Below are 27513 nucleotides of genomic sequence, written 5' to 3'. Positions count from 1 at the left end.
GGATTCCTTCAGCTAAGAATAGGGCTCAAGAGACAGAGGCAGCTGCCAGTGATTAGCAGCCAACACTCACAGCAGCTGGGAGGGGATCTGGATAGGGTATTAACAGTACCCACTGAAGACTTCCTAAGTGTCTGGACGTCCTCAGAAAAACTACTTCATCCATCTTTGACATCTAATGCTCTTTGATCTCCTGCATGAGTGGCAATGACCATGTTGGTAAAGGAGACAGGCTAAGGAATGTCTGTAGGTCACACAGCTTATAAGAAGCAGAGGCAAAATGAAATCTCTAAACAAAAATCACTTTGGAATAAGCCCTGACCTGGATGAGAACATGATTCTGGGACAAATTTGCAAACCATCAGCTAATGATTCAGTTGTTTGAAGTCAGGGACTTCTTCCAAATCTCTGTCACTTCCTCATTTATGTTGTTAGTTTGCTAGAGTAACTGGCCCCACTCTAGGAAAAGGCTTTATATGTTTTGAGGTCATGGGGGCAGGTTGAATAGGAAGATGCAATTTCCCCTTGAAGACCCTAGGTGGAGAATCCAAAGGTTTTTTTTTTTTTTTTTTTTTTTTTTTTTAATATCTTTTTCTACCCAAGTTACTCTGCTAAGATTTAAGGGGCTGACTGAAGGGGCACTTTGTCAATAGATCATGAAATGCAAAATGAAGTTAAAAGTCAAACTTCTAATGCGTCAGTCAAGGGAAACATTTTGAAATACCACAAGGTTCTGCAGTTCTTTAGCATTCTGATTTAATCAATTGTAAGTCATTTGGAAAAGGTAAGCAAATCACTGAGTTCATCCCCGTAGTTGTTCTCTTCTTGAAATCTCTTAGTAGTGTTGAAAATGCTGTAAAAGTGAAATTCCATAACCATCCTTCCTCAGGAAGAAAGTTGTTGGTCCTGAAAGCGGACACTGAATTCTGGAGTATGGGGATTCCCCTTCTTCTTCTTCTTCTTCTTTTTTTTTTTTGTTTCCTCCAAGTACTGCAGCCTCTTTCTCCAAATACACAACCGGTATTTTATAAAGTATCAGTGGAGGAGGCATGGCTAGGCTATCAGCAAATATAGGAGTGGGGTGGGGCGGTTTGTAGGAAAGAATCCGTTATGGCTGACACATGAAAGAGGAAAGGAAACTTGGGCTTTCAACATCAGGCTAAGGACTTTAGGCTTTCTATAGGAAGAAGGCTCTGAGATGGGCAGACACATTCTCTGATCTGTGTTTCTTAAAGATCACCCTGGCTACAAAATGAAGGTAGAATGGAACTGTTGGAAGGGGCTTGGCGGGAGGAAAGGACCACTTCGAGAGGGGAGGGTCAGGATCACCGGCCTTGGTCGGTGAGATTGACGTGCCTTGGTTTAAGGGGTTAAATCATGTTGGGAGGGGGGGGTGGGGGAGGCAGAGGAGAAGGAAAATTCAGGCCAGTGCAGGATAGTCTCATGTCCTTAAAGCAGGCAAGAGATGGAACAGTCACGGTGTAGGGGAGATGCAACGATGAACCAGCTCTGTTCGACCTCACGGTCAGACGTCCAATAAGTGGTCGAAGTAAGAATCGAGCACTGGGGTGCAAGAGCCCGTCCAGTGGCCCCAAAGATGGTCAGAATGACAAGATTCGAGGTGAAATTTTGACGGGGTGGGCAGCGATTTGTCATTTTCCGAAGCCAGAATTAAGATTCTCCTTTTGGGGCTGGGTGTGTAGCTTAGTGGTAGAGCGCTTGCCTAGCATGCGTGAGGCCTTGGTTCCATCCTCAGCACCGAAAAAAAAATTCTCCTTCCGTATAAAACAGTGTGCAGCCTAATGGAGAGCAGCGTCCCCCCGGTGGGGTCCCACTAACCGAAGGGCCGAGGGTCGCGCTCCGCACTCGTGGAGCTTTGCTCCAAGCCCATCGATCTTCAGGGTCCAGGGATCTGGCATTCTGTTGCCGGACCGCCCAGGACCCCCATGTACGGAGTTAAGCGAGGACCGCCGCGCGGCTCCGCCTGGGGCTTGCGGGGAGAAAAGAGCCCCGCCCCGCCCTGTGCTGTGCGGCTGCCCGCTCGGCCAATCAGCGCGCTCCCTCCGCCGGTCGGCCGGCGCTCTGCTGACGTGCGAGGCCGGCCTGCGCCCGCCGCCCTTTGGCGACCGCCCCTCCCGCGCTCGCCGGGCCCGTTAGCTGCGCGCCGCGCCTCTTGTGCGACGGCCCCTGGGCGGCGGCGCGTGCGGGCGCGGCCCTGGCGCGCCCCCTGGCGGCCCGGCGGGGCGCTGCGGGCGCGGCGCTGACCCGGAGGCGGCGGCGGCGGTGCCCGGATGGAGGCACGTCATTGTCCCCCGCCGGGCGGCTGGGCTGTGTGCGGCGGCGGCGGCGGCGGCGGCCGAGGGGGATGGAGCGAGCGCCGAGCCGGGTCAGGTAAGCTCCCGCCTCCTTCCCGCCCGCCGCAGGCCGGCGTGGGGCCCGCCGAGCGCCCCGCTCGCCTCGGCCGCTGTTGGCCGGGCCGCCTCTCAGCCGGCGCGGCCCGCCGGGGGCTGGCGCGGCCCCTCGCCCGCCGCTCCCTCCGCAGCCGCGGGCCGCCCGGGACCCAGCCGAGCCGGGGGCAGCGCCGCCACCGCCCGGCCGGGCCAGGCCGCCGAGGAGGGGGCGGCGGTCGTGCCGGGCGGGTGCCAGGCGGGTGCCGGGCGGGTCGGGCTGCGCGGGGAGGCCGGACCCCCCTGGTTGCCATGGACACTGCGCGCCCACCCCCGCCGGCCCCAGCCCGCCCTCTCGGCCCGGGGGTCCGGCGGGCCAGCGGGCGGCTCCGGGGCGGCCCGGCTAGCGCAGGACTGCCGGGGTGGGCGTGTGCCGGCCGCCACCGCGGAGCCGGTGTCCCCGGCCCGCCCGCCGCCCCCCGCGTGGCTGCCACCTCCCGGCCCCGGCGCCCCTCGGAGCTCCGGGCCGGCCTCCCCGCCCCCATCGCATCCCTAACAGAGACAAACTTTCCCACCCGGGGCGCCCGCTCCCGGGCCCCCCGCGCGGGGCCGTCCGCCTGGCCTCCGCCGAGTGTCCGAGTGCCCACGCCGGCCGCCGGAGCGGTGCGGGCACCGGAGGGGAGGCGGGCGGGCAGCTGGCCGCGGGAGAGGAGGAGCCGGGCGGCGCGTTCCCCAAAGCGCGTGTGCCTCCCTCCGGGTCTTTATCTTTGGGGCAGGAAGAGCCAACTTACCTGGAGAAGGCGGGGGTGAGGGGGTCCGTTTCTGATGTTTGAAAGGAAAATTTGACCGGACAGAAGTTTTTCAATCTAGGACTTTAAACTCTCTATAATGAATACCGTTGAGATTACTTTCGTTGAATAGCTCTTTTATATTCGCGAAGGCCTTGGGGCTTACTTGTTTATGGGAAAACATGTTGGTTATTTCAAGTAAATACATTCAAGTAACAGCAAAAGTGGTTGGAAAACTATTTAGTTAACGCCTCCTTTTCAAAGTAACAACCATATTACAGGTTCTGATACATGTCCATGGAGCCTAAATTTTTTTTCAAAGAGCTGTACATTTTAAACATAATTTTTTTTTATTGTGTTACTCATTCAAAGTGCATAGGGTCTATGAATAATCAGTTTCACTTGTTTGTTTTTACTTAGGGTCAGTTTCACTTTCTTTTCTATATCATTGAATCAAGGCGACAGTAAGTATTTGGTTTGTAAAGGTTTAAGGTTAATCGTTTTGTTTACTTAAATATAATTAAAATCAAGGTTCTGTCTTTGAAGCTTTTGTGCGTTGTGTGTGTGTGTGTGTGTGTGTGTGTGTGTCTCTTAAAACGGAAATGCTACAAGAACCTGGATTACATTGTTTGTGAAGTAGAGTAACAGTTTCTTTTTAAATGTGTCCATGTTACTACTTCCATGTATGTGGAATGCTACATTATTTAAATAGTGATATTCTTTTAAAAATGAAAAAGAGTAATGTCTTCTAGCATTTGATTACTACAAGGAAACATATCATGTAAAGAACTTGGGAATTTTAAGACTTTTGAGTAAATGATGATACTTAAAGCAGAGGAAACATTTGTGAAGTTGTCTCATTCTTCCATATGCAATCCAAATTTGATTCATGCTCCTTTTTTTTTTTTTAAACATGCTCTTATAACTTTGTATATCATTAGAAGGTGTTAAGAGAAATGTTAAACTTTTCATTGAAGTTGTTACTTCAAAGTGTTGGTATTTATAACGGTAATATTTAGAAGCTTTACTGGGAGTAAAGAACATGTACTCATGAATCCTAAGTCTTAACTGCTTGGTTTCAAGAAGGGTTGTCTCTGTAGGAGATGGAGTTTAGTTTGTTACCTGATGGTTTTAGGGTAAGGTTTCATTGGCTGACCGATGTAAATGAAGAGTGGAAGGGTTTAGTTTGTTTTTCCAAAATTATAATGGAAATATTGTTATTAATGATTTGTGTTTTCCTTAAAATTTTTCCCTTTTAAGAGTGTTTTTTCTTTTCCATTTTCTTTTTACTGGAGCAAATAGAATGATTTTATTTGGTCATTTGTTAATCATTGTCTGAAAGGGAGGTTTGTCCCAGGAAAATCAAGGTTTTTGCTCCTATTTGATCTTGTTGTAAATAAGACTGGATTAGCATTTTCTTATTTCTTGATTATGGCTTCCTTCCTTCCTCCCCCACTTCCTCCTCCTCTTTTTATTTTCTTATTCTTATCTCCACACTTGTTCATATTTTTTTTTTTTTTTTTACTTTTATGATGTGGAAAATGTAAACTTTGTTTAAGTGATAGACTCAAGCTTTCTTCTGAGAGACCTTTTCTGAATGAGGATCTTATATCTTTGTTTACAATTTTAAATAATTTTTCTTGGTTTATTAAGATCTAATTAACATCTTTTCTATGTTTACATAAGCATCCCAAAACTTTTAAGGTTGTACTTTCCTTTGGGTGATAATCTTGCCTTAATGAAAAATTGCAGACAACAAAATGAGCCTTTTTATTTTTATTTTTTTGGTACTGGGGATTGAGCACAGGGGGTGCTGTGCCACAGAGCAAGAGCAACATCTGCAGTCCCCCCCTCGCCCCCCAATTGGGGATTGACTCCAGGGGCACTTTACCACTGAGCTGTCCCTAATGCTTTTAATTTATTTATTTTTATTTTGAGACATAGTCTTGATAAGTTGTTTAGGGCCTTGCTAAATTGCTGAGACTGGCTTTGAACTTGTGATCCTGCTGCCTCAGCCTTTGTCCAAAATTGCTGGGATTACAGGCATGTGCCACTGCTCCTGGTCCTCAGTCCTTTTTATATTTTATTTTGTTTTGTTTTATTTATTTTTTGGGGGGGTACCTGGGATTAAACTCAGGGGCACTCAACCACATTCCCAGCACTATTTTGTATTTTATTTAGAGACAGTCTCACTGAGTTGCTTAGTGCCTTGCTTTTGCTGAAACTGGCTTTGAATTTGGCAATTCTCCTACCTCAGTCTCCTGAGCTACTGGTATATTTTATTTTGAATCAGGGTTTTGCTAAATTGCTGAAGATCTCACTAAGTTGCCGAGGCTGGTTGCAAACTTCTATCTCCTGATCACTGGATTCGCAGGTGTGCGCCCCCATGCTCTGCCAAAATTTGAACCTTTTAAAAAATACCTTTATTTTATTTATTTTTTGTGGTGCTGAGGATTGAACCCAGTGCCTCACATGTGCTAGTAGGCAAGAACTCTACCACTGAGCTACAACCCACCCTAAGCAACTTAGCAAGACCCTGCTATTGAGCCTTTTTATAAACAACCTTGTCATGAACAGCAAATGCATGGTAACATTTGAAGTGGCAAGTATGTACATGGATATTTTATAATGCTTTGTACTATTCAGTACTGGATATTTTTGAAAACAAAACTTTAAGGCAGTTCTACTTTGGAATTGTTAAAGGATTAACAAGACAAACACTCAAGACAAACAGTGCTAAAAGCAAAAGTTTATCTTAATAAACTAAGAAAAATTATTTAAAATTGTAAACAAAAGATATAAGATCCTTATTCAGAAAAGAAGGCTTTCTCTCCACCAGGTCAGGGGATATAATTTAGAACACACTAGAGCAGGCACAGTGTTGCACACCTGTAATCCCAAGTGGCTCAGGAGGCTGAGGCAGGAGGATTTCGAGTTCAAAGCCAGCCTCAGCAAAAGAGAAGCACTAAACAACTCAGTGAGACTCTAACTCTAAATAAAATCCAAAATAGGGCTGGGGATGTGGCTCAGTGGTCAAGTGTCCTTGAGTTTAATCCCTAGCACCCCCCCACCAACCCCAAAAAGAAAGAACATAATAGAGGGCAACAAGTAAAATGGCTGTAGAGTAAATGCTGAAGTGCTACCACAGAAATTGCATGGGAGTGCTGGGGGAGCTTTTAGAAGTGGTTTCTAACCCAGTCTTGGGCAAAAGGAGTTGTCAAGGAAAATGTTGCAAAAGAAATGAATTTTAATATGAGAAACAGAAGTGTTAACTGGCTGAAGGTGATAGAATGGAAAAGAGTAGATAAAAGAGAAGAGCATGTGCAGAGTGTAGAGCAGGGAGTGTGGTGGGAATGTGACGTGGGGAGTGTGTGGGGGTTACTGGGTGAGAGAGTGCCAAGTCTAGGTGTTAGGACAGGTGCTGTGAAAGAGCAGCTGAGACACTCTGGAAATGTTTTTCCGTTTTCTTTTTACTTCTTTTAGTCCCGGGGATTGAACTCAGGGTGCTACACCACTGAGCCACATCCCCAGCCTTTATTTCTTTATTTTATTTATTTTCCTTTTTAAAATTTTTGAGACAGGGTTTTGCTAAGTTACTTAGGGCCTTGCTAAGTTGCTGAGGCTGGCTTTGAAGTTGTGATCCTCCTGCCTCAGCCTCTGGAGCCCCTGAGCTGCTGGGATTACAGGTGGGGGCTTATTTTCTATTTTGAGACGGGGTCTTACTAAGTTACTTAGGGTGTTGCTGAGTTGCTGAGGCTGGCCTTGAACTTGTAGTCCTGCCCAGCTTCTGAGTTGATGCGCATGTGCCCCTTTCTGACCCTGAAAGGTTTTCTAGAGTGGGTAACATATCTAGATTTGGCTGCCTGAGCAATTTTGGGAACATTACTAAAAGTACTCTGTTCACTAGGTGGTATAGACAGAAGGAAGCCCAGTTGTGTTTGTTGGACCTGCCTTCAAGTCCCAGTTGCTGACTAGTTTGTTATAATTGCTTCATTTTATAGACTCTGAATTCTCTGGCCTTTTGTAGGTTCATTATGAATATTAAGCAAGTTAATATATGTTCAGCATATAATGCAATGCCTAGCACATAGAAAATGCTCAATTAGAAGATTTTAATGATAGGAGTCAGAGAGAAAAATTATAATTATTTTTGTAACACATATTTGTGTTCAGGTTTAATGTTAAGGAAGTCTTAACAGGTTTTGTTTAAAAAGTCATAGTGAACCTCTACAGAAAAGCAGGTTTGTTTCAAAGGTGTGACTTTGTGTAATTTTTTTTCAAAAATGCAGTGTATTTCATATAATGTCATTTTGGACTTTAAGCTAAAAATTAAAGTTAGATTTACTCTTCATGTAGTCAAGACTTGTCCCTGAGAAATTATTTGTGAATTGAAAACTTAGTCAACTGTATTAGTATTGTATATAATTTTCCTAGTTTTAAGCCATAGTGAGGAAAAAGCATGCAGTTAGTAAATATATAGAAATGGAAATTGAGATGCCTAATTATAAACTAAAATAAAATGTTTTGGGGCATAGAATAGAATGAGAAGTTCTAATTAAATGCCTTCTTGAAGATTTTAAAATAAAAATTGTTTTAATATTTATATAGCATTATTCTAAATGTTCCAAGGAAATTATTATAAAAGTGGATGAAATACTGTTCTTTTTATATTTGGTTGATTTGTTTGAAAATAATTAAGAATGGCTAGAAAACTTTTCCAAGATACAATGTTAGTATAAGTAGTTTACTTTTCTTGTCTTATGAAAAAGATGTATGCTTTTCATCTTTTGCAGAGTTGAACAATGACCATAGTTGACAAAGCTGAATCTTCAGACCCGTCAACCTATCAGAATCAGCCTGGCAGTTCTGAGGCAGTCTCACCTGGAGACATGGATGCAGGTTCTGCCAGCTGGGGTGCTGTGTCTTCATTAAATGATGTTTCAAATCACACACTTTCCTTAGGACCAGTACCTGGTGCTGTAGTTTATTCAAATTCTTCTGTACCTGATAAATCAAAGCCGTCTCCACAAAAGGAGCAAGGTACTATTTTTAAAAAAGAATCATTCCCAGAAACTCCAGTAGAAATGCTGTCAGTGGGTTGGTAGTTTTACAGAGGAGCTTATTTTGCAAGACATTGCCACCTGAGTGGCCATCATTCTTTAATGTGTTTCATTTTCCTCTGATGAATGATTAATTATTATTAATCCATGTATTACAACAGGGTGGATTATTTTTTAGTTAATATGAGTAGTTTCTTTAATTCTAATTTTTTGAAGGATAAACTTTATCTTGGAGAGAATGGACAAGCATTACATTTTAATAACTGGTAAATTATAATTCCCTAAATAGATATGTCTTTTAAAATTTTTAAGGTTTTTTTTTTTTTTTTCTTTTAATTTTTATTTTGAGACAGGGTCTCACTAAGTTGCCAAGGCTGGCCTTGAACTTGTGATTCTCCTGCCTCAGCCTCCCAAGTAACTAGGATTACAGGCATGCGTTACCCTGCATGGCTAAAGATGTTTTTAAGAATGCTTGCTTTTAGATAAGTGATCTCTAAATGCCCCGCACCACTCCCACCACCCCCCCCCATTTAAAAATCATTTGTAGCGCGGGGTACAATGGTGCGTGCCAGTAATTCCAACGACTTGGGAGGCTGAAATAGGATTACAAATTTGAGCCTGTATCAAAAAGAGCTGGGCATATAGCTCAATGATGGAGTACCCCTGGATTTGATCCCCAGTACCACACAAAAAACCAAAACAACAACAATGATGACAAAAGACCCAAAAAACATCTGTAGTAATAAAACTCTTTGAAAGAGAGCAGATAATAGAAATATTACTTCTATTAAAACAATGTAAATATGGTTACATTTGTTAAAATGTATTCAGATAAATGAAACATTGACACTTTTAGTTGGTACTTCTGAGACTTTCAGATTTGAAGACTTTCAGATTTGAAATCCAAAGAAAGTTAATAGAATTAGTTTCTACTCATAGTGTTGTTTGATAGAATAATTTGACTTTTTTTTTTTTTTTTTTTTTTGGTTCTGGGGATCGAACCCAGGACCTTAAGCATATGAGGCATGGGCTTTACCACGGAGCTACACTGAGCTATATAGCCTTTTATATTGTTTTGAGTCCTCTTAGTAAGTTTGATATTGTGCTGTAGTAGTGGGAAATATGATTTGTTAAAGGTGTTTTGGATGAGGAGAAAGTTTATATCACAAAACACAACTTAATTGAATGTTACTCAGAGATCTAAGATCTTTCGGCTCCTTCTCCAGCAAGACTTTTCCCACAGTACATCTTTCTCTAAGCCTCCAGCCTCCTGTCATGTTACTAGAGTTCCTTTCTCTTTTCATAAGGACTTAGCTCACTGTCCCTTTTAGGGAGCTGTTTCCCCACTCTCTACAGATTAATTTCTCTTTTCCTAATTTTGCTTTCCATGTCCTATCAAGCCAAATTCTACTTTTGCATACTTAAATAATAACCAATGTCTGTTCAGATAGAGAACCATCTCATTTGTAGGGTATCTCAGCCTTTGATAGCAGTGAGGAACTAGCCATCCTTTGAAAAACTAATCTTACTAACTGATTATTTTGAACTTTTCTAAATAAATGATTTCTTAAACTTCACTTGAGTTCTGTTAGCATAGTTACTAGTAATCCATCTGTTTATAAGTCTTAATAATAGACACAAACCTTTCACAGACACATTTAGTGTACTTAGAAGTACATATAGTGTTGCTTAGCAGCCTGACTTTAAAACCTGTTTTCTTAGTGGTAAAATGGGGACATTAGCATTAGAATTGAGACTATGTGACACCTGGTGAGGGCTCAATAAGTGATGTGATGGTAAGCATGGAGGTGGTCCTGCATTTAAAGATATGTGGCCAATGTCATAGGGAATTGACTTATATTATCTGTTGATTATACTATTTATATTTAAAAACATTTTATTATGAAAAATTTTAAGTAGATTTAAGAGTAATTATAATGAACTCTCATGTAGCTATCAGCCATTTTTGACATTTATCAACTAACCTATAAATATTTAGTATATATAGCAAAGAGGATTCTTTTCTAAAAATTAAAAACATCTTTATATTAAAAATCCAGTCAATATTCAAACTTCCCTGGTTGTCATATATTTTTTTTCCATAGTTGGTTGTTGAAAACAACATCCAAACAAAATACTACACTTCGCATTTGGTGGATATGTATCTTAAGTTTCCTTTTATGGTTGCAGTTTGTTTATTAAATCAATCATTCATAATTTCTCTCATTCTGGGTTCTGTCTTTTACAATGTCCCATTCTCCCTGGTATTTCTGGCAAGTTAGTAATGGGATTTAGAATCTTAGATTGATCAAGTATTGTTATGTATTTAGCTTCAGAACCATGCAAAGCTTTGTTTTTAAATCTTCGCTGTTTATTGTTCTAGTCCTAGGTGATGGCATTGCTCCTCCACAAAAAGTTCTTTTTCCATCGGAGAAGATTTGTCTTAAGTGGCAACAAACTCACAGAGTTGGCGCTGGGCTCCAGAATTTGGGCAATACCTGTTTTGCCAATGCTGCTTTGCAGTGTTTAACTTACACACCACCTCTTGCCAATTATATGCTATCACATGAACACTCCAAGACATGTAAGTGTTCTGTTCAGTGGTATGTTTGTAGTATCATGGATGCTAACCTTTTATTTACTTTTTTCTCTGAAATGAAAGTGGAAAATTAGAATTAAGCATTATATGATCATTAGAAGTTGGTTTATTCTTTTCAAAACCAAGGAGGACTCTAAGGATTTGTATTCAAATTGCATAAGAAACATTTTGCACCTAATTTGACCTGTGAGGGTATTTTAAAAGAAACATTTTGTCAGCATTTGGCATTTCTAATCCTCCTGCTAGTTTTCTGCACTTGTTAAACAATGTTAATGTCTGATGCTAACAGCTTGAGACAAGCAAGGTTAAGAAATCCTCCCTCTCCTAGCATTAGTCTTAGGTTAGAAGGCCTGATTCATTGTCAGGCTTGTAAGCCCTTGAGGAAGGGGAACCTTTATCACTGCCCAGACCTCCCAGAATTCATATATGACTTTGCCTTATCAGTTGAGAGCTCTGTCTTCAATTCAGAGGGCAAAAAATAAGTTAAAACGTATTAAGATGTCTTTAACTAGGTGGAAACCCCCTCAGTGCTGACTAGTGACATTCAGAATTCAGAAAATCCATTTTTGAGTTTTGACTGTCTACATATAATGTGAATTATCCATCATCCTTTATAAATGAAGGTTCCCTATTCTTTAATGTGAATTAATGCTCCAGTTTATGTGTATGCATGCTCTGGTGCTACTCATCAATGATCAGGATTGAAAAACAAAACTCTTTGGTTTCCTTTTGAGTAGTTCTTCACTTAGTGGAGAATTTAAAGTGGTTCTTTTAAAAACTTTTTTCCTCCAGAGAGCAAAGTAATGCTTGTAAAGAATTTGGAAAGTACAGAAAAATTTAAGTAAATGAAAGAAAAAATCACCTAGAATCTCACCACCTAGAGTTTTTTGTTATGCCAAAGGGTTTGTAATTACAGAATGAACATTGTTTGCCCTCATTTTCTTCCCAAGTCCATAATTCATTCCTCACAGACAGCTTTCCTATCACTTTTGTGCTTAATAAAAGTAGGGTGTGGATTAAAAACCCAGCACTGGCATCTGGACAGCAAGAAAGAGGACCAAGGCAAATTTCAGAAACTCCCAGTGTCCAGAATTAGGTGCCTATCTTATGTTTTTGGTAATTTATTTCCCTTTTTCCTTCTTTCTCTTTTTTTCTCTGTTTTACCAACTTTGTTGAGGTATAACATATATAATAAATTGCATATATTTGAAGAACAATTTGATGTATCTTGACATTTGTGTACACCTATCACAATTAAGATAATGGTTATATCACCCATAAAAATTCTCTAATGCCCCTTGAAATTACCCCTTCCATTACTTCCCCACTCCATTTCATCTACTTCAGGCAAGCACTAATTTCCACTTTGTCACTATAAAATAGTTTGTATTACCTACAGTGTTGCAGATGTAGAATTATACAGTATATATTCTATATTTTCTTTCTTTATCTGGCACAATTATTTCAATATTATTCCATCTGTTGCATGTTTCAGTGGTTCATTTTTATTGCTGAGTAATATTCATTATATGAATGTACCATAGTTTATTTCTCCATTAACTTATTGATAGACATTTGGATTATTTTCCCTTTTGGGCCATCACAAATTAAGCTGCTGTGAACATTTTCAAACAAATCTTTGTAAGGATGTGTTTTCATTTCTCTTGGGTATATAAGAGTAAGAGTATATGCCTTCATAGGCATATACTTAACTTTTTAAAATATTTCTAATACTGGGTGTGGTGGCACATGCCTGTAATCCCAGCAACTCGGGAGACTGAGGCAGGAGGATTGCAAGTTCAAGGTCAACCTCAGCAACTTAGTGAGGCCCTAAGCAACTTAATGAGACCTGTCTCATAATGAAAAATAAAAAGGACTAGGATGTGGCTCAGTGGTTCAGCAACCCTCAGAATCCCCCCCCCCAAAAAAAAATTTATATATGTGTGTGTATTCGTATGTGTATATCTATCTATCTGTCTATATATATATATACACACACACACACACACACACACACGGAGATGCATATGTGTGTGTGTGTATACATATGTAAATACACAAATAAAATACTTCTAAACTGTCTCCCAAAGGGATTGTAATGTTCTACTTTCCCATCACCAGCCAACAAAAGTTTAATTTGCTTCAAACCTATCCCAATACTTGGTGTGGTCAGTCCTCAGTTTTAGCCATTTTCGTGGGTGTGTAGAATAGTAGTATCTTTTTTGTTGTTCTTTTTCAGTGTACATGACAGTGTATTTTGACATTATACATATGTGGAGTATAACTTATTTTAATTAGGATCCCTTTCTTGTGGTTGAACATGATGTGGAGTCACAATGGTCGTGTATTTATATATGAACATAGGAATAATAATATCTTATTTGTACTTTCCTGTTATGATGTTGAACATCTTTTCAGTGGTTATTTGCATTCTGTATATTTGCTTTACTGAAATACCAGTTTAAATCTTTTACTTATTTAAAAAGTGGATAGTTTTCTTATTGTTGAATTTTGGGAGTTCTTTATATATTCTGGATATAACTTCTTTGTCACACTTGTGATTTGCAAATATTTTCTCCCAGTCTGGGGCTTGTCTTTTCATTCTCTTCTTTATTTATTGAAGAGCACTGTTTTTTTGTTTTGGGAATTTCCAGTTAATTGCTTTTTTTCTTTTTATTGTTTTAGGTGTTGTGTTAAGAAATCTTTACTTAACCCCAGAAGTCACAGTGATTTTTTTACTGCATTTTCTTGAAGTTTTAATAGTTTTAACTTTTCACTTGGATCAGTGATCCATTTTCACTTATTTTTTTTTCGTTTGTGATATGAAGAATAGATGAGTGTTTGTGGTGCTCCGATTGAATCCAGGGCCTAACATGTGCTAGGCAAGTGCCCTACCACTAAGATGCACCACCAACAACCTGTATTTTTACATATGAATATCCATTTATTCCAGTACCATTCACTGAAAAGAGAATCTTTTCTTAACTGAATTGTCTTGGCATCTTTGTCAAAATTCAATTAATCATATGCATATGGATCTCTTTCTGGATTCCATTGTGTAACGCTGATTCTTTACCATGACAAAATGTCTTTTTTTTTTTTTTTTGGTGGGGGTACCGGGGATTGAACTCAGAGGCACTTGACCACTGAGTCACATCCCCATCCTCATTCTATATTTTATTTAGAGACAGGGTCTCACTGAATTGCTTAGCGCCTCACTTTTACTGAGGCCGGCTTTGAACTTGTGATCCTTCTGTCTCAGCCTCTGGAGCTGCTGGGATTACAGGCGTGCACCACCTTACCTGGCCACAATGTTTTGATTACTGTATGTCTAAACGTTTTGAAATAGCTAAGCTCCCTTGACTTTTCCCAAAGTTGTTTTGACCATTCTTGGTCATTGGCATTTCCGAATGAATTTTGGTTTTTGTTTATCTTACTGTATTTCAGTTTTGACACAGAATAATTGTACATATTTGTGGGTACAGTGTGACATTTTAATACATGTATACAGTACGTTATCAGTTGCAGGTAATTGACATATCTGTCACTTCAGGCATATTTTGTTTGTCCTGTGTACATTCAAAATCCTTTTTACTGACTGTCTTAAAATAATTGTTGCCAATGATATTGTGCTATAGAACATTAGAAATTATTCTTCATAGCCAATTGAACTTCAGTACCCATTAGCCATCCTTTCCCTCTTTCCTCCACACCTTTCCCAGGCTCTTGTAATGCTATTCTACTCTCTACTTCTTTGTGATCAGCTTTTTGGCTTCCACATGTAAGTGAGAATACACAGTATGGTTTTTCGTACCCTTATTTCAGTCAAACAAAGTCTTCTAGTTCACCCATGTTGCTGCAAATGACAGAATTCCATTCTTTCTTATGTTGAATAATTATTCCATTGTGTGTATATATACCAGTTTTCTTTATTCATTCACGTGTTCTTTGACACCTAGGTTAATTCCATGTCTCAGCTGTTGTGTGCTGCAATAAATATTGCTGTTGCAGATGTCTCTTTGACATACTGATTTCAGTTCCTTTGGGTGTATACCTAATAATGGGATTGCGGGACCAAATTTTTCAATTTCTATAAAAAAGCTTCCTGGCTAGGTACAGTGGCACAGCCTGTAATCCCAGTGGTTGGAAGTCTGAGGTAGGAGGATTATAAGTTTTAGGTTAGCCTCTGTAATTTAACAAGACTCTCAGCAACTTAGTGAGCTTATTTCAAAAGAAAAAATAAATAAAAATAAAAAAATAAAAAATTTCATGTATATCTTCAAAGAACAAAAATTTTAAAAGTAAAAAAAATTGTGGGACTGGGGTTGTGGCTCAGTGGCAGAGCACTTGCCTAGCATGTGTGAGGCACTGGCTTTGATTCTCAGCACCACATAAAAATAAATGAATAAAGTAAAGTTCTATCAACATCTAAAAAATATTAAAAAAAGAATTGTGGGCTGGGGTTGTGGCTCAGTGGTAGAGCACTTGCCTAGCACTTGTGAGGCACTGGGTTCGATTCTCAGCACCACATATAAATAAACAAATCAAACAAAGGTCCATCACCAACTAAAAAAAATATTTAAAAAGATAAAAAATGATTTGGGGATGTAACTCAGTGGTAATGTGCCCTGGGTTCCATCCCCAGTATCAAAAAAAAAAAAAAAAAAAAAAAAAAAAAAGCTTCCTGGGATTTTGATTGGGATTGTACTGAATCTGTAAATCAGTTAGATGTTAAATCACACCTTAACTTTTTATATTCTAACCTACAAACCACGTATACCTCTTTATTTAGGTCATTCTAATTTTTCTTAGTAGTGTTTATATACTGTAGTTTTCAGTATAAAAGAACAATGTACATATATCTTATCAGATGTATATTTTTCATATTTCTGATAATTATAAATGGTATTTTTTTAATTCAATTTTTGATCAATTATTGTTAGAACATAGGAATATTTGGGGGGGGGAGCAGGGTCTAAGGTTTGCAAGCACCAAGGATGCTTAAGCCTGAGTCCTGCTAATTGATAAGGTCCTCACTAAATTGCAGAGGTTGGCCTTGAACCTGGGATCCTCCTGCCTCAACCTCCTGAGCTGCTGGAATTACAGGCATGTACCATTGCACCTGGCTGTAGTTGATTTTTAGATATTGATGTTATATTCTGGAACCATGGTTAACTCATTAATTCTAGTAGGTTTTTTTGTTTATTTTCTGACAGGGTCTTTCTACATCATTCAGGGTGGTCTGTAGGGTTTTTTAAAATTTTGTTTTGTTTTTGTTTTTTTAAGATTCCTTAAGATTTTACTGAGACAGTCATGTAATCTATAAATAAAGATAATTGTATTCTTTTTTTTTTTTGCGGTGCTGGGGATTGAACCCAGGGCCTTATGCTTGCGAGGCAAGCACTCTACCAACTGAGCTATACCGCCAGCCCGATAATTGTATTCTTTATTTACAGTCTGGGTATGGTCTTCTTTTCTTTTTCTTGCCCTTTACACTGGCTAGGATATCTGTTACAGTGTTGAATAGGTGTGGTGAGGTCATTCTCCATATTTCTTTCTCACCCTTTTACTGGATGGAGTGTTTGATGTCTTAGTATTAAGCCAACTTTACATTTCTGAGATGTATTGTTTCTATGTATTATTAGCTTTCATTTGCTAAAAATTATAAAATAATTTTATGTTCATGAATATTATTAGTCTGTGATTTCTTTTATGTCTTTGTCTCATTTGGGTAATGGTGGTATCTTATTTGGGATGTATTTTATTCACTTCTGTTTCTCGGAGGAGTTTGTATAGAGTCAGTGTTTTTTTCCCTAAGTGTTGGTAGATTTCATCAGTGAAGTCATCTGGAGTTGCTCATAGGCAGGTTTTAAAATACATTTAGTTCTTTATATAGGGCTATTCAGGGTCCCCCCCCCCCCCCCCCCCCCCGGATTTCAACAAACTTTGTTAGTTTATGTCATTAAGGAAATGTTTCTTCTAGGAAGCAGTGGCACATGCCTATAATCCCAGCTACTTTGAAGACTGAGACAGGAGCCAGTCTTGGCAACTTAGTGAGACCTTGTTAAAAAACATCAGCAGCAACAACAAACCAATAATATTGAAAAATAAAAGTAAAAAGGACTGGGGTTCCTAGTGTTACAAAAAATATTTTTTAAAAAAGGAAAACAAATTTGCCCATAAACTTGGTCATATTATTCGTGTTCTTATTTTCCTTTTTAGCTTTATTAGGATCTGTAGTGATTTCCTCTTTGTCATTTTTGATGTTCATTTGAGTCTCCTTTTTTTCTAATCACCAACTGGAGACTTTAATCTTACTGATTTTCTTTTTTTTTTTAATTTTATTTATTTTATTTTTTTAAATTTATTTTTATTGTAAACGAATGGGATACATGTTGTTTGTTTGTATATGAAGTAAAGGCATAGCATTTGTGTAATCATACATTTACATAGGGTAATTTTGTTTGATTCATTCTGTTATTTTTTCCTTCCCCCCACCCCTCCCACCCCTCTTTTCCCTCTATACAGTCCCTCCTTCCTCCATTCTTGCTCCCCTCCCACCCCCCCATTATGTGTCATCATCCGCTTATCAGCGAGATCATTCATCCTTTGGTTTTTTGAGATTGGCTTATCTCACTTAGCATGATATTCTCCAGTTTCTTCCATTTGCCTGCAAATGCCATAATTTTATTATTCTTTATGACTGAGTAATATTCCATTATATATATATATATATATGTATATATATATATATGTATATATCTCACAGTTTCTTTATCCATTCATCAACTGAAGGACATCTAGGTTGGTTCCACAATCTGGCTATTGTGAATTGAGCAGCTATGAACATTGATGTGGCCGTATCTCTGTAGTATGCTGATTTTAAGTCCTTTGGGTATAGGCCAAGGAGTGGGATAGCTGGGTCAAATGGTGGTTCCATTTCAAGCTTTCTGAGGAATCTCCACACTGCTTTCCAGAGTGGCTGCACTAATTTGCAGTCCCACCAGCAATGTATGAGTGTACCTTTTTCCCCACATCCTTGCCAACACCTATTGTTGCTTGTATTCTTGATAATCACCATTCTAATTAGGGAATCTTAGGGTAGTTTTGATTTGCATTTCTCTTATCACTAGAGATGTTGAACATTTTTTCATATATCTGTTGATAATCTTACTGATTTTCTCAAAGAACTAGCTCTTGGTTTCATGGTTATTCTGTTTTTGGTTTCATTAATGTTTGATACTGTTATTCCTTTTTCTCTGCCTACTTTGGGTTTAATATTCTCCATTCTAGTTTTTTTTTTTCTTATTAAGTAACAGAAAAAATTCTGCAGTTTATGGGTACTATGTGATGTTTCAATAATGCGTATATGTTGTGTAATGTTCACATCAGGGTAAATGTATCTATCTCCTCAAATACTTTAAATTTTTTTGTGATGAGAACATTTAAAATTCTTTTGTTTAGCTTTTTTGAAATATGCTGTTCTCATTTAAGGTGGGAACTTAGATGCATTTGATTTAATGTCATCTTTTCCAGTGTGTTTAATGCTATAAATTTCCCTGTAAGTGCTGTTTTGATAAGTGCTGTTTCCCTATAACAGCTGTTTTGATATGTTTTAATTTTCAGTTCAAAAACTTTCTAATTGCTCTTGTGATTATTTAGAAGTGCATATTTAGTTGCCAAATATTTGGGGATTTTCCAGAAATTGTCATGTTATTGATATCTAATTTTATTCCATTGTGGTCAGAGAATGTTTTTTAATGTTTGAATTCTTTTAAACTTGAATTTGTTTCATGTACCGGAACATGATCTGTTTTGCTAAATATTTCATGTGTACTTAATAAGGATTTGTATTCTGCTACTATTGGTTATAATTTCTATAAATGCTGATTATTTGTGGTTAGTTGTTGAGGTAATCCTTTGTGCCCTGGTTTTCTGTCTACTTGTTGTACCAAATTTTGAGAGAAGTGTGGAAATATGCTGTATTTGCAAATTTGTTTCTATCTGTTCTATCAGAAAGATTATAGCTTATTTTGTTGTACTCTTGACCGCCCGCTTGATGACCTCATCTGTCATTCATGAAGTGACCTTCTTTATCTCAAAAAATATTCTTTGCTCTGAAACCTACTTTGAGATAAATATATAGTCACTCTAGTTTTTCTTATGATTAGTGTTAACATTTTTTAATCTGTTCAACTTTAACCTATGTATGTCTGTATTTTAAATGAATTTCTTATAAACAGCTTATTGTTTGATCTTGCTTTTTTATCCAATACTAAGTCTCTGCTTTTTACTTTAGAATTTTTAGCAATTTACATTTAGTGAAATAATTGATAGTTTTGGTTTAAAATCTACCATCTTGCTATTCATTTTGTTTGTTCCATTTATTCTTCATTTCCTTTTTATAATCTTTTTCCGTATGAATTTTTTTCTTGTTTTGTTAGATTTGTACCTACCTACTTCTCCCTCTTCTTCTTCTTTTTTTTTTTTTCCCTAGTACTGGGGACTGAACCTGGACACTTAACCACTGAGCCACACATCCCAGCCCTTTTTTTATATTTTATTTAGAGACAGGGTCTTGCTGAATTTTTAGGACCTTGCTAAGTTACTGAGGTTGTCTTTAAACTTGTGATCCTCCTACCTCACCTTCCCAGTTGCTGGGATTATAGGCATGTGCCATTGTGCCTGATCCTACTTCTTTTTTGAATTTTAATTATCTTTTGACCTTGCTAAACTCATTTATTGATCTAGGCATTTGGGGTAGATTCCTTGCAATTTCCTACATATATAGTCAGGTCATACAAATTCGGACAGTTTTACACTTATGTATTACTGATCTGTTTGCCTTATTTATTTCCTTTTCTTGTCTTGTTTCACTGGCAAGAACTTCTAGCGCTTTGTTCAATAGGAGTGGTGAAAGCAAACATCCTTGACTCTTTTCTGACAACTTGTTAACTGTAGTTTTTTTTGTTTTTGTTTTGTTTTTTGTTTTCTTGTACTAGGGATTGAATCCAGGGGCACTCAACACTCATTGAGCCATATCCCCAGCTCTTTTTGTATTTTATTTAGAGACAGGGACTGACTGAGTTGCTTATGGCCTTGCTAATAAGTTGCTCAGGCTGGCTTTGAACTCACAATCCTCCTGCCTCAGCCTCCCAAACTGTGAGGATTACAGGCATGCACTACTGTGCCCAGTAGCTGTAGGTTTTTGGTAGATGCTCGTTACCAACTCATGGAAATTTCTTTCTACTCCTATTTTTCTTTCTTTCTTTTTTAAGTGGTAGCCCACTCCTACCACTCTTTTGTTGTTGTTGTTGTTGTTGGACAACAATACCTTTATTTTATTTTTACATGGTGCTGAGGATCAAACACAGGGCCTCACACATGCTAGGTGAGCGCACTACCACTGAGTTGCAACCCCAGTTCTCCTGTTTTTTGATTATTTTTTATTGTGAGTGAATGTTGATTTTTGTCAAATGATTTCTTTATTAAATTGATAGGATCATCTGATATCTTTAGCCTGTTAATATGGTAAATTACATTTTATAATATTGAGTTATCCTTGCGTGCCCTGGAATAAACTCTATTTGGTCATGGTATATAATTCTTCACATATATTGCCCAGTTTATTTGCTTATATTTCATTCAGGGCTTTTACATCTATACTTATGAGAGATATTAGTCTATAATTTTATTTTTGTACTGTCTTTGGTTTTAGTGTCAGAGTAATATTAGCCACATAATTAGATATGTTAACTCATTTTCTGTTTTTTGGAAGAGTTTTATAATTTTTTAATGTTCATTATTTCTTATTTTTGATTAAATTAATTAATTAATTTTGGCACTAGGGATTGAACCCAGGGATACTTAACCACTCAGCCACATCTCTAGCCCTTTTTATTTTTTATTTCGAGACAGGGTCTGAGTAAGTTGCTTAGGGCCTGGCTAAACTGCTGAGGCTGACTTTGAACTTGTGATCCTCCTGCCTCAGCCTCCCAAGCTACTGGGATTACAGGTGTGCACCACTATGCCTATTTATTTTTTTTAATGTTTGGAATTCTGCAGTGAAACTGTCTGGGTCAGGAGATATCCTTTTCTGGGAGTTTTAAAATTACCAATTCAAATAGGTATAGAACTACTCAAATTATTTTATCTTGGGTGAATTGTGGCAGTTTGCTTTGTTGAGGAATTTTTCCATTTATTCTAAGTTGCCTTTGTGTGTGTAAAGTTAAATCATAGTTATTTCCTTATTATCCTTTTGATATTTGCAGGGTCTGTGTTGATACCCCCAGTTTCATTTTTGATGCTGGTGATAGTTAAAATTTTCCCTTTTAGCACTGTTTTAATTCTGTCCCTGTTATCAAAAATATGTTTACATTTAGTTTAGTGTTTTTCTTTTTTTTATTTCCCTTGGGATTTACTCTTTGATTCACAGATTGTTTACAAGTGTGTTAATTAGTCCAGGTATTTGGAGATTTTCTTATCTTTCTCTTATCAATTTCTGGTTTTTATTCCACTGGGTTGGAGAATACACTTTAAATTTTTTAAGGTTTATTTTATGGCTCAGGATATGGTCTGTCTTGGTATATGTTCTGTAAGTACCTGAAACAAAATGTGTATTCTGCTCTTGGTAGGTGGAGTGCTGTTTCAATGTTGATTAGATCCTGTAACTGATCATAGTTCTGTTATCTTTGCTCACTTTTTGTTGAATTGTTCAATAAATTGTTGACAAAAGAATATTGCAGTTTCCATATCTAAATGTGGGTATTTCTTTTCACTCAGTTATATCTGAATTTGATTCATGTATTTTTTCATATTTAAGATTCCTGTGTTTTAGTGGATTGACCCTTTACATTATGTAATGTCCCTGTCTCTGGTAGCAGTCTTTGCTCTGCATTCTGCTTTATTTGATGTTAACATAGACATTCCTGTTTTCTTTTGATTGATGTTTCATAGCAGCTTTTTTGTCCTTTTACTTTCAGCCTGCCTGTATCATTACAGTTGAACTGAGATTCTTATATGGTTAGGTCATGTTTTTAAATTGATTTTGTCAATCTGTGTCATTTTTTTGTTTGTTTGTTTTTTGTTTTTGTTTTTGTTTTTTCCTTCTTAGTACTGGGATTCAAGCCCAGGGCCTTATGCATCCTAGGCAATGCTCTACCACTGAGTTATATCCCAACCTTTTTTTTTTTTTTTTTTTTTTTTTTTGAGATAGAATCTTGCCAAGTTGCCTAGGCTGGCCTTGAATTTGCAATTCTCCTGCCTCAGCCTCCTGAGTTGCTGGGATTATAGGGGTGGCCACCATTTTGTGGCAACGTGTGGCATTCAACAAGTGGAGTTAGAATATTTGGACTTGGTGATCATTGATGTATCAGGGTTTAAGTCTGACTTTTTTTTTAAATACATTTTTAGATGTATGTATTTTATTCATTTATTTTTATGTGGTGCTGAGACTTGAACCTCACACATGCTAGGCAAGTGTTCTACCACTGAACCACAACCCCAGCCCCAGGTCTGACATTTTATATTTTGTTTCTGTTTAATTATTATCTGTTTTCTCACTCCGGTCTCCCCTGTGGGTTACTTGAATATTTTTTAGAAATAGTCAAGATTCAATTTTGATTTATTTATCATGTTTTTGAGTATATCTCTTTGTTTAGCTCTTTCAGTGGTTGGTTGCTCTAAGTATTACATTATACATATTTATTCTCCCTAACGTACTTTTTTTTTTTTTTTTTTTTTTTTTTTAAGTTACTAGGGATTGAACCCAGAGCCTCACATGCTGGAAAATTACTCTCCCAGTGACTATATCCTGGGCTCTACAGTTGTCTTAAATATTTCCTCAACATACATTTAAAACCATCTCAGACAATGTTACAATTTTTGTTCCAGAGATTCTTGGTGTGCTGAATGCTTTTATTTATTTACTTTTTAAATTGAATCTTGGGTATTTTTACATTGTTAAGATGTACGATTTTTTAAAAGATGTTGATAAACCTTTATTTTATTCATTTATTTATATGTGGTACTGAGAATCTAACCCAGTGCCTCACACTGCTAGGCAAGTGCTCTGCCACTGAGCCACAACCCCAACCCCATATGGGGTCTTATCTAACATTTAGCTTTCCCTGACAGAGCTAGGCAGAGCAAGTGAAGTTAGGCCAAGGTGGAAAAAAGCCCAGGTTCCCCATTCAGCTTCCAAGGTGGGGATTAGGACTTTTGGTTGCTGCTGGGTTGGAGTTGAAGTTCCAAGTCCTCCTGTGGTCTCCTCTGACACTGCAGTGGGAGTAGCTTTGTTACCACTGAGTGATGGTGAAAATCCTCACTGATTTTGTGGGACCATGTGGAGGGATACCTTTCTTAGTTGGTGGGGATTGCTCCACACATGATCTCCATGGACACTGTGAGGTGGGGAAGGGGTTAGCATCTAGTGTGGGGGAAAGTTCCAGCTCCCAATCTCTCTTATCCAACAATAATCCAATGGATGGGTTTTGGGGTGCCCTATTAGAGTCCTGTGAATTGAAGTTTAGGCTTGTCACTTAGCCTTTGCTAGTATGGGTAGAGGTGAAGCCACAGTTTTTCTGTAGTGTTTGGCTATGTTTGGTGTTGTTTTATGGGATGGTCAATCAGGCACAGCCTTAGGAGGAGCTGCAGAAGAGGCCCAGGAAAATAAAGATGATTATATTCATAGCCCCTGGTATGCAGAAGGCATGGCATGCCACACAGGGCCACATACCAGGGTGGTTAAGAGGAATAAGACAGGAATGGGGAGAAATCATTAGGCTGAAGCCTTTATTGAAGTTTCCAGGAGAGGCAAGACAGGGCAGGGTAAACAGTTTGCATTGACTAGTTTTAATAGTTTGGGTGGATACAAAGTCATAAAAGGGTGGTCCTTAGTTGCCTGGGATCTGCTCCTGAGATGATTAATGCACAGGAATACTGACTCCTGGGTGCACAGACCAGATAGAGGAGGATGGCTCTGGGTTGTTAATTTGCATATCCTTGAGCCCTTTTCTATTTCTTAAGAGGTGGAGGGGGGTGCTGGGGTTATTGCTCAGTGGTTAGAGCATTTGCCTAGCTTGTGTGAGGCACTGGGTTCGATTCTCAGCACTACATATAACTGAATAAAATAAAGGCCCATCAACATATATATATATAGATAGATATAATTAATATATATTGATTATATATTATATAATTTATATTGATATTAATTATAATATATAATTAATATATATTTATATATAATTTATATATATATATAATATTTTTAAAAAGGTGGGAGGGATAGTCTTTCCCCAAACAGAAGTGTTTAAAGGTGTTGGGGCTGGGGTGATAGCTCAGTCGATAGAGTGCTTGCCTTATAAGCACAAGGCCCTGAGTTTGATCCCCAGCACCCAAAAAAAAAAGTGCTTAAAGGTGTCAAGATACTGTAATTTACAGAAAAAAATATACATATGTACACACAATAATATTTCTGAAATTGTCCCGAATGCAAGGCTGCCCTTTTCCTTGTCCTTGGCTGGAGAGAGCAGGTGGGTTTTCTTTGGAATTTTGCTTTGTGCATTTGGTTCCTGACTTCTTTAGCTCCAAGTCTAGAATATCTAAGACCCAAGGAAAATCAGGGAACTCACTGCCATTGAGCCCTGAGGTCCCTAGCATATCTGTCTTGTTTTCTCTACCTTTCACAGCCTTTTTATGTTTGTGGTGTGTAAGTATTCAGAGTGTTTGGTGGTGTATGGCAGGAGGAATAGAGCAAACCACCTCCTTGCCATCTTCCCAGAAGAGGAGCTGTCATGTTGTGAAGGGTGCAGGCATCACCATTCTTCTTTTACTACTTGAAAGATGTTATGCAGTGTCTTCTAGCCTGTGTTGCTTCTGACAAGAAGCCTGCTGTCACACTTTTCCCTTTGTTTCTTTATGCATAATGTTTTTGTTTCTAGCTGCTTTTAATATTTTTATCACTTAAATGGTTTGAACGGTCCGTTACCGTTATGTAGGTTTTTTTTTGTTTTTTTTTGTTTTTTTTTTTGGGTGCTGGGGATCGAACCCAGGGCCTTGTGCTTACAAGGCAAGCACTCTACTGACTGAGCTATCTCCCCAGCCCCTAGTTTTTTTCTTGTTTCTTCTGGTCATTTTAAAAAACTTACCACAGACCAAAATTTTTGGTGTAAAGTTCTTTGTTTTCTTTTTTGGTTCTAGGGATTGAACCCAGGGGTGCTTAACCACTGAGCCACATCCCCAGCCCTTTTAACTTTTTAATTTTGAGATAGGGCCTTGCTAAGCTGCTGAGGCTGGCTTTGAACTTGCGATCCTCCTGCTTCAGCCTTCTGAGCTGCTGTCATTATAGGCATTTGCCACCACGCCCAGCCAAGTTCTTTTAATTTTACCACGTAAGCCAGGACCTCACCTCAGTCAGAATACAAAAGCATTCCATCACCTGTGCTTTCTTTCCCTTTGTAGGTAATTATTTCTTGATATTTGTTCTGTCTTTTCACCTTCAGACTCCAGTCACACGTGTATTATGGACAGCTTGAAGTTCACAGCACTCTGGCACACCTGCCTTTTTGTTACTATTCCTGTTTTTGCTTGTGTGTCATTATGAACATCCTCCACCCACAATGAATGTCTTCCAGTTCACTAGTGTATTCTTCTTTCTGTAGTGTCTAATCAGTTATTAATCCCCTCTGGTATGTATTTTACCTCATGGAGTCTCCTGTTCATCTGTAGAAGTATATTTGGCTCTATTTTCATGCTTTAATGTGCTCTTGCATTTTTCACCTCCTTGCATAATATCTTTTAATGTTACTCTCTTCTGATTCTGTATTCTGTATCAATTTGGAGTCTTTTTGTTTGTTTTTCTCCTTACTGCTGGTCATTCCTGCATCTTTGTATGCCTTGTACTCTATGATTAGATGACAGACATCATGAATCTTATGTTGGGTACTAGATTTTTTTTTATCCCTTTATATATTTTTGAGCTTTGTTGAGGGACATAGTTCATTGGAAATAGTTTGTTTCTTTCAATACTTTTTAAGCTTAGGTAGATTCTAAGAAGGTTTAGGCAGAACTTCTCAACCTTGGTACTGTTGACATTGGGCCAGGTAATTCTTTGCTGTGGGGGGCCATCTTATGCTGTCTAGGATGTTTACTAACATACCTGTCTTCTACTCACTATATGCCAGTTAGCACCACTTAGCATGAACTGAGAATCATTTTTTACTCTAAAACATTATAAAAAAAAAGAAAAGATAATGCAATGGGACTACCATATGTGACCAAGAAAGCCAGAGTATGTATATAGAGATTTCCTAACCCTGGTGTGGGAGACATTCTTTTAACAGTTTAGATAAATGGTAGTATAAGAAAAAAATCCTTGTTTTTCCAGTATAGAGTATAAACTTCAAAACTTGAAAGGCTATGATTTGGGTCTGATTATATGTCTGACTTTGGGCAAATTTTTAACTCTGAACCATTTTTCCTTCCTTGTAAAATATGGCTAAAGTATACTTATCACTTTAGTTTGTTAGAGAATTAAATGAAAATGAATAAAAATGACCCAAGGTATTCACAGTAGCTGTTACTGATATTTCATCTCAGAAGTGTTCCCTTATTTATAGTTTACTGTATAGTCTTATTTTACTAATTTGGAGGATAACATTTCTCTTTCAGGTCATGCAGAAGGATTTTGTATGATGTGTACAATGCAAGCGCATATTACCCAGGCACTCAGTAATCCTGGGGACGTTATTAAACCAATGTTTGTCATCAATGAGATGCGGCGTAAGTATTAGCTATTAGAGTTTATATCAGTGTTTTCTTAGCTAGTTAGCTAGTTATTTGTCTTTTTTGCTTTTTCTTTAGATGGATTCTTGTTACCTAGGCTGGCCTTGAACCTCCGGGGACTCAAGTGATCCTCCTACCTCAGCCTCCAGAGTAGCTGGGACTATGGGCGTGTACCACAATGCCTGACTTTTAGCTAGTCTTCCTGGACTAAGTTATTAAAAAAAAAAGAATGAGTCCCTAGTGTATTATAAAACACATATTTTTATCATACATGGCTATGTCTTTAATAACAAATTTTGGGTAAAACATTTACTATACTATTTAGAATACTATGTAAACTTTTTTTTATGATACTGGGTATCAGACCCAAGGGAACTTTGCCACTGGGCTATGTATTCCCAGCTCCCCTCTTTTTTTTTTTTTTTTTTGAAATAGGTTCTTACTAAATTGTCAAGGCTAGCCTCAAACTTGATTCTCCAGTCTCAGCCTCCTGAGTAGCTGGAATTGTAGGCATGCGCCATTGTTTCTGGCTTATATAAACTAATTTGAAATATTAATGCAAAATATAATAAGGAAGACAGTATACAGTTTAATATAAGCAAATTTTAAATTATTTAAAATTCAGTTCATTTATAAGATTATTAATACATTTTTCACAAAGGCTTTTTTGTAGATAGTTAGAATACTCTTTATATTGTCCCATGGGTTTCCTTAATTTTAATTTGTTTTTAATTAGTTTTAATTTGGTGAATGAATTTTACATCGTATATAGTGTAAGGAATTGTCAAAATTAAGGTAATTAGACTCAAAGAAAAATTTAGACTGCTCGATGTATCCAATTTATGGATAAACTTCACTCTTTTCTACTTAATTTAAAAATTTTAAATAGGTTGAAA

At 38.2% G+C, this 27513-nt stretch overlaps 1 protein-coding gene across 4 annotated transcripts in view; it reads left to right on the top strand.

The window, feature by feature from the left end:
* The first annotated feature begins 2260 nt into the window (after nucleotides 1-2260).
* Nucleotides 2261-27513, top strand: part of USP42 (ubiquitin specific peptidase 42) — a 48796-nt gene continuing 23543 nt past the window's right edge. For 3 of the 4 annotated variants that reach the window (XM_079120441.1, XM_079120442.1, XM_079120439.1), the window contains exons 1-4: nucleotides 2261-2388; nucleotides 7966-8212; nucleotides 10616-10816; nucleotides 26504-26614. In XM_079120441.1, the coding sequence (XP_078976567.1) occupies nucleotides 7975-8212; nucleotides 10616-10816; nucleotides 26504-26614 (550 nt within the window). In that variant the 5' untranslated portion in view covers nucleotides 2261-2388; nucleotides 7966-7974. Of the gene's footprint in view, nucleotides 2389-5554; nucleotides 6859-7965; nucleotides 8213-10615; nucleotides 10817-26503; nucleotides 26615-27513 lie in introns of those variants that run through there. The other variant, XM_079120440.1, reaches the window with a different exon arrangement.

Source organism: Sciurus vulgaris (genome assembly GCF_902686455.1).
Source record: "Sciurus vulgaris genome assembly, chromosome: 18".
Taxonomy (NCBI): domain Eukaryota; kingdom Metazoa; phylum Chordata; class Mammalia; order Rodentia; family Sciuridae; genus Sciurus; species Sciurus vulgaris.
The sequence above is the reverse complement of the archived record's forward strand: the minus strand, read 5'-3'. Positions and strand labels throughout refer to the sequence as shown.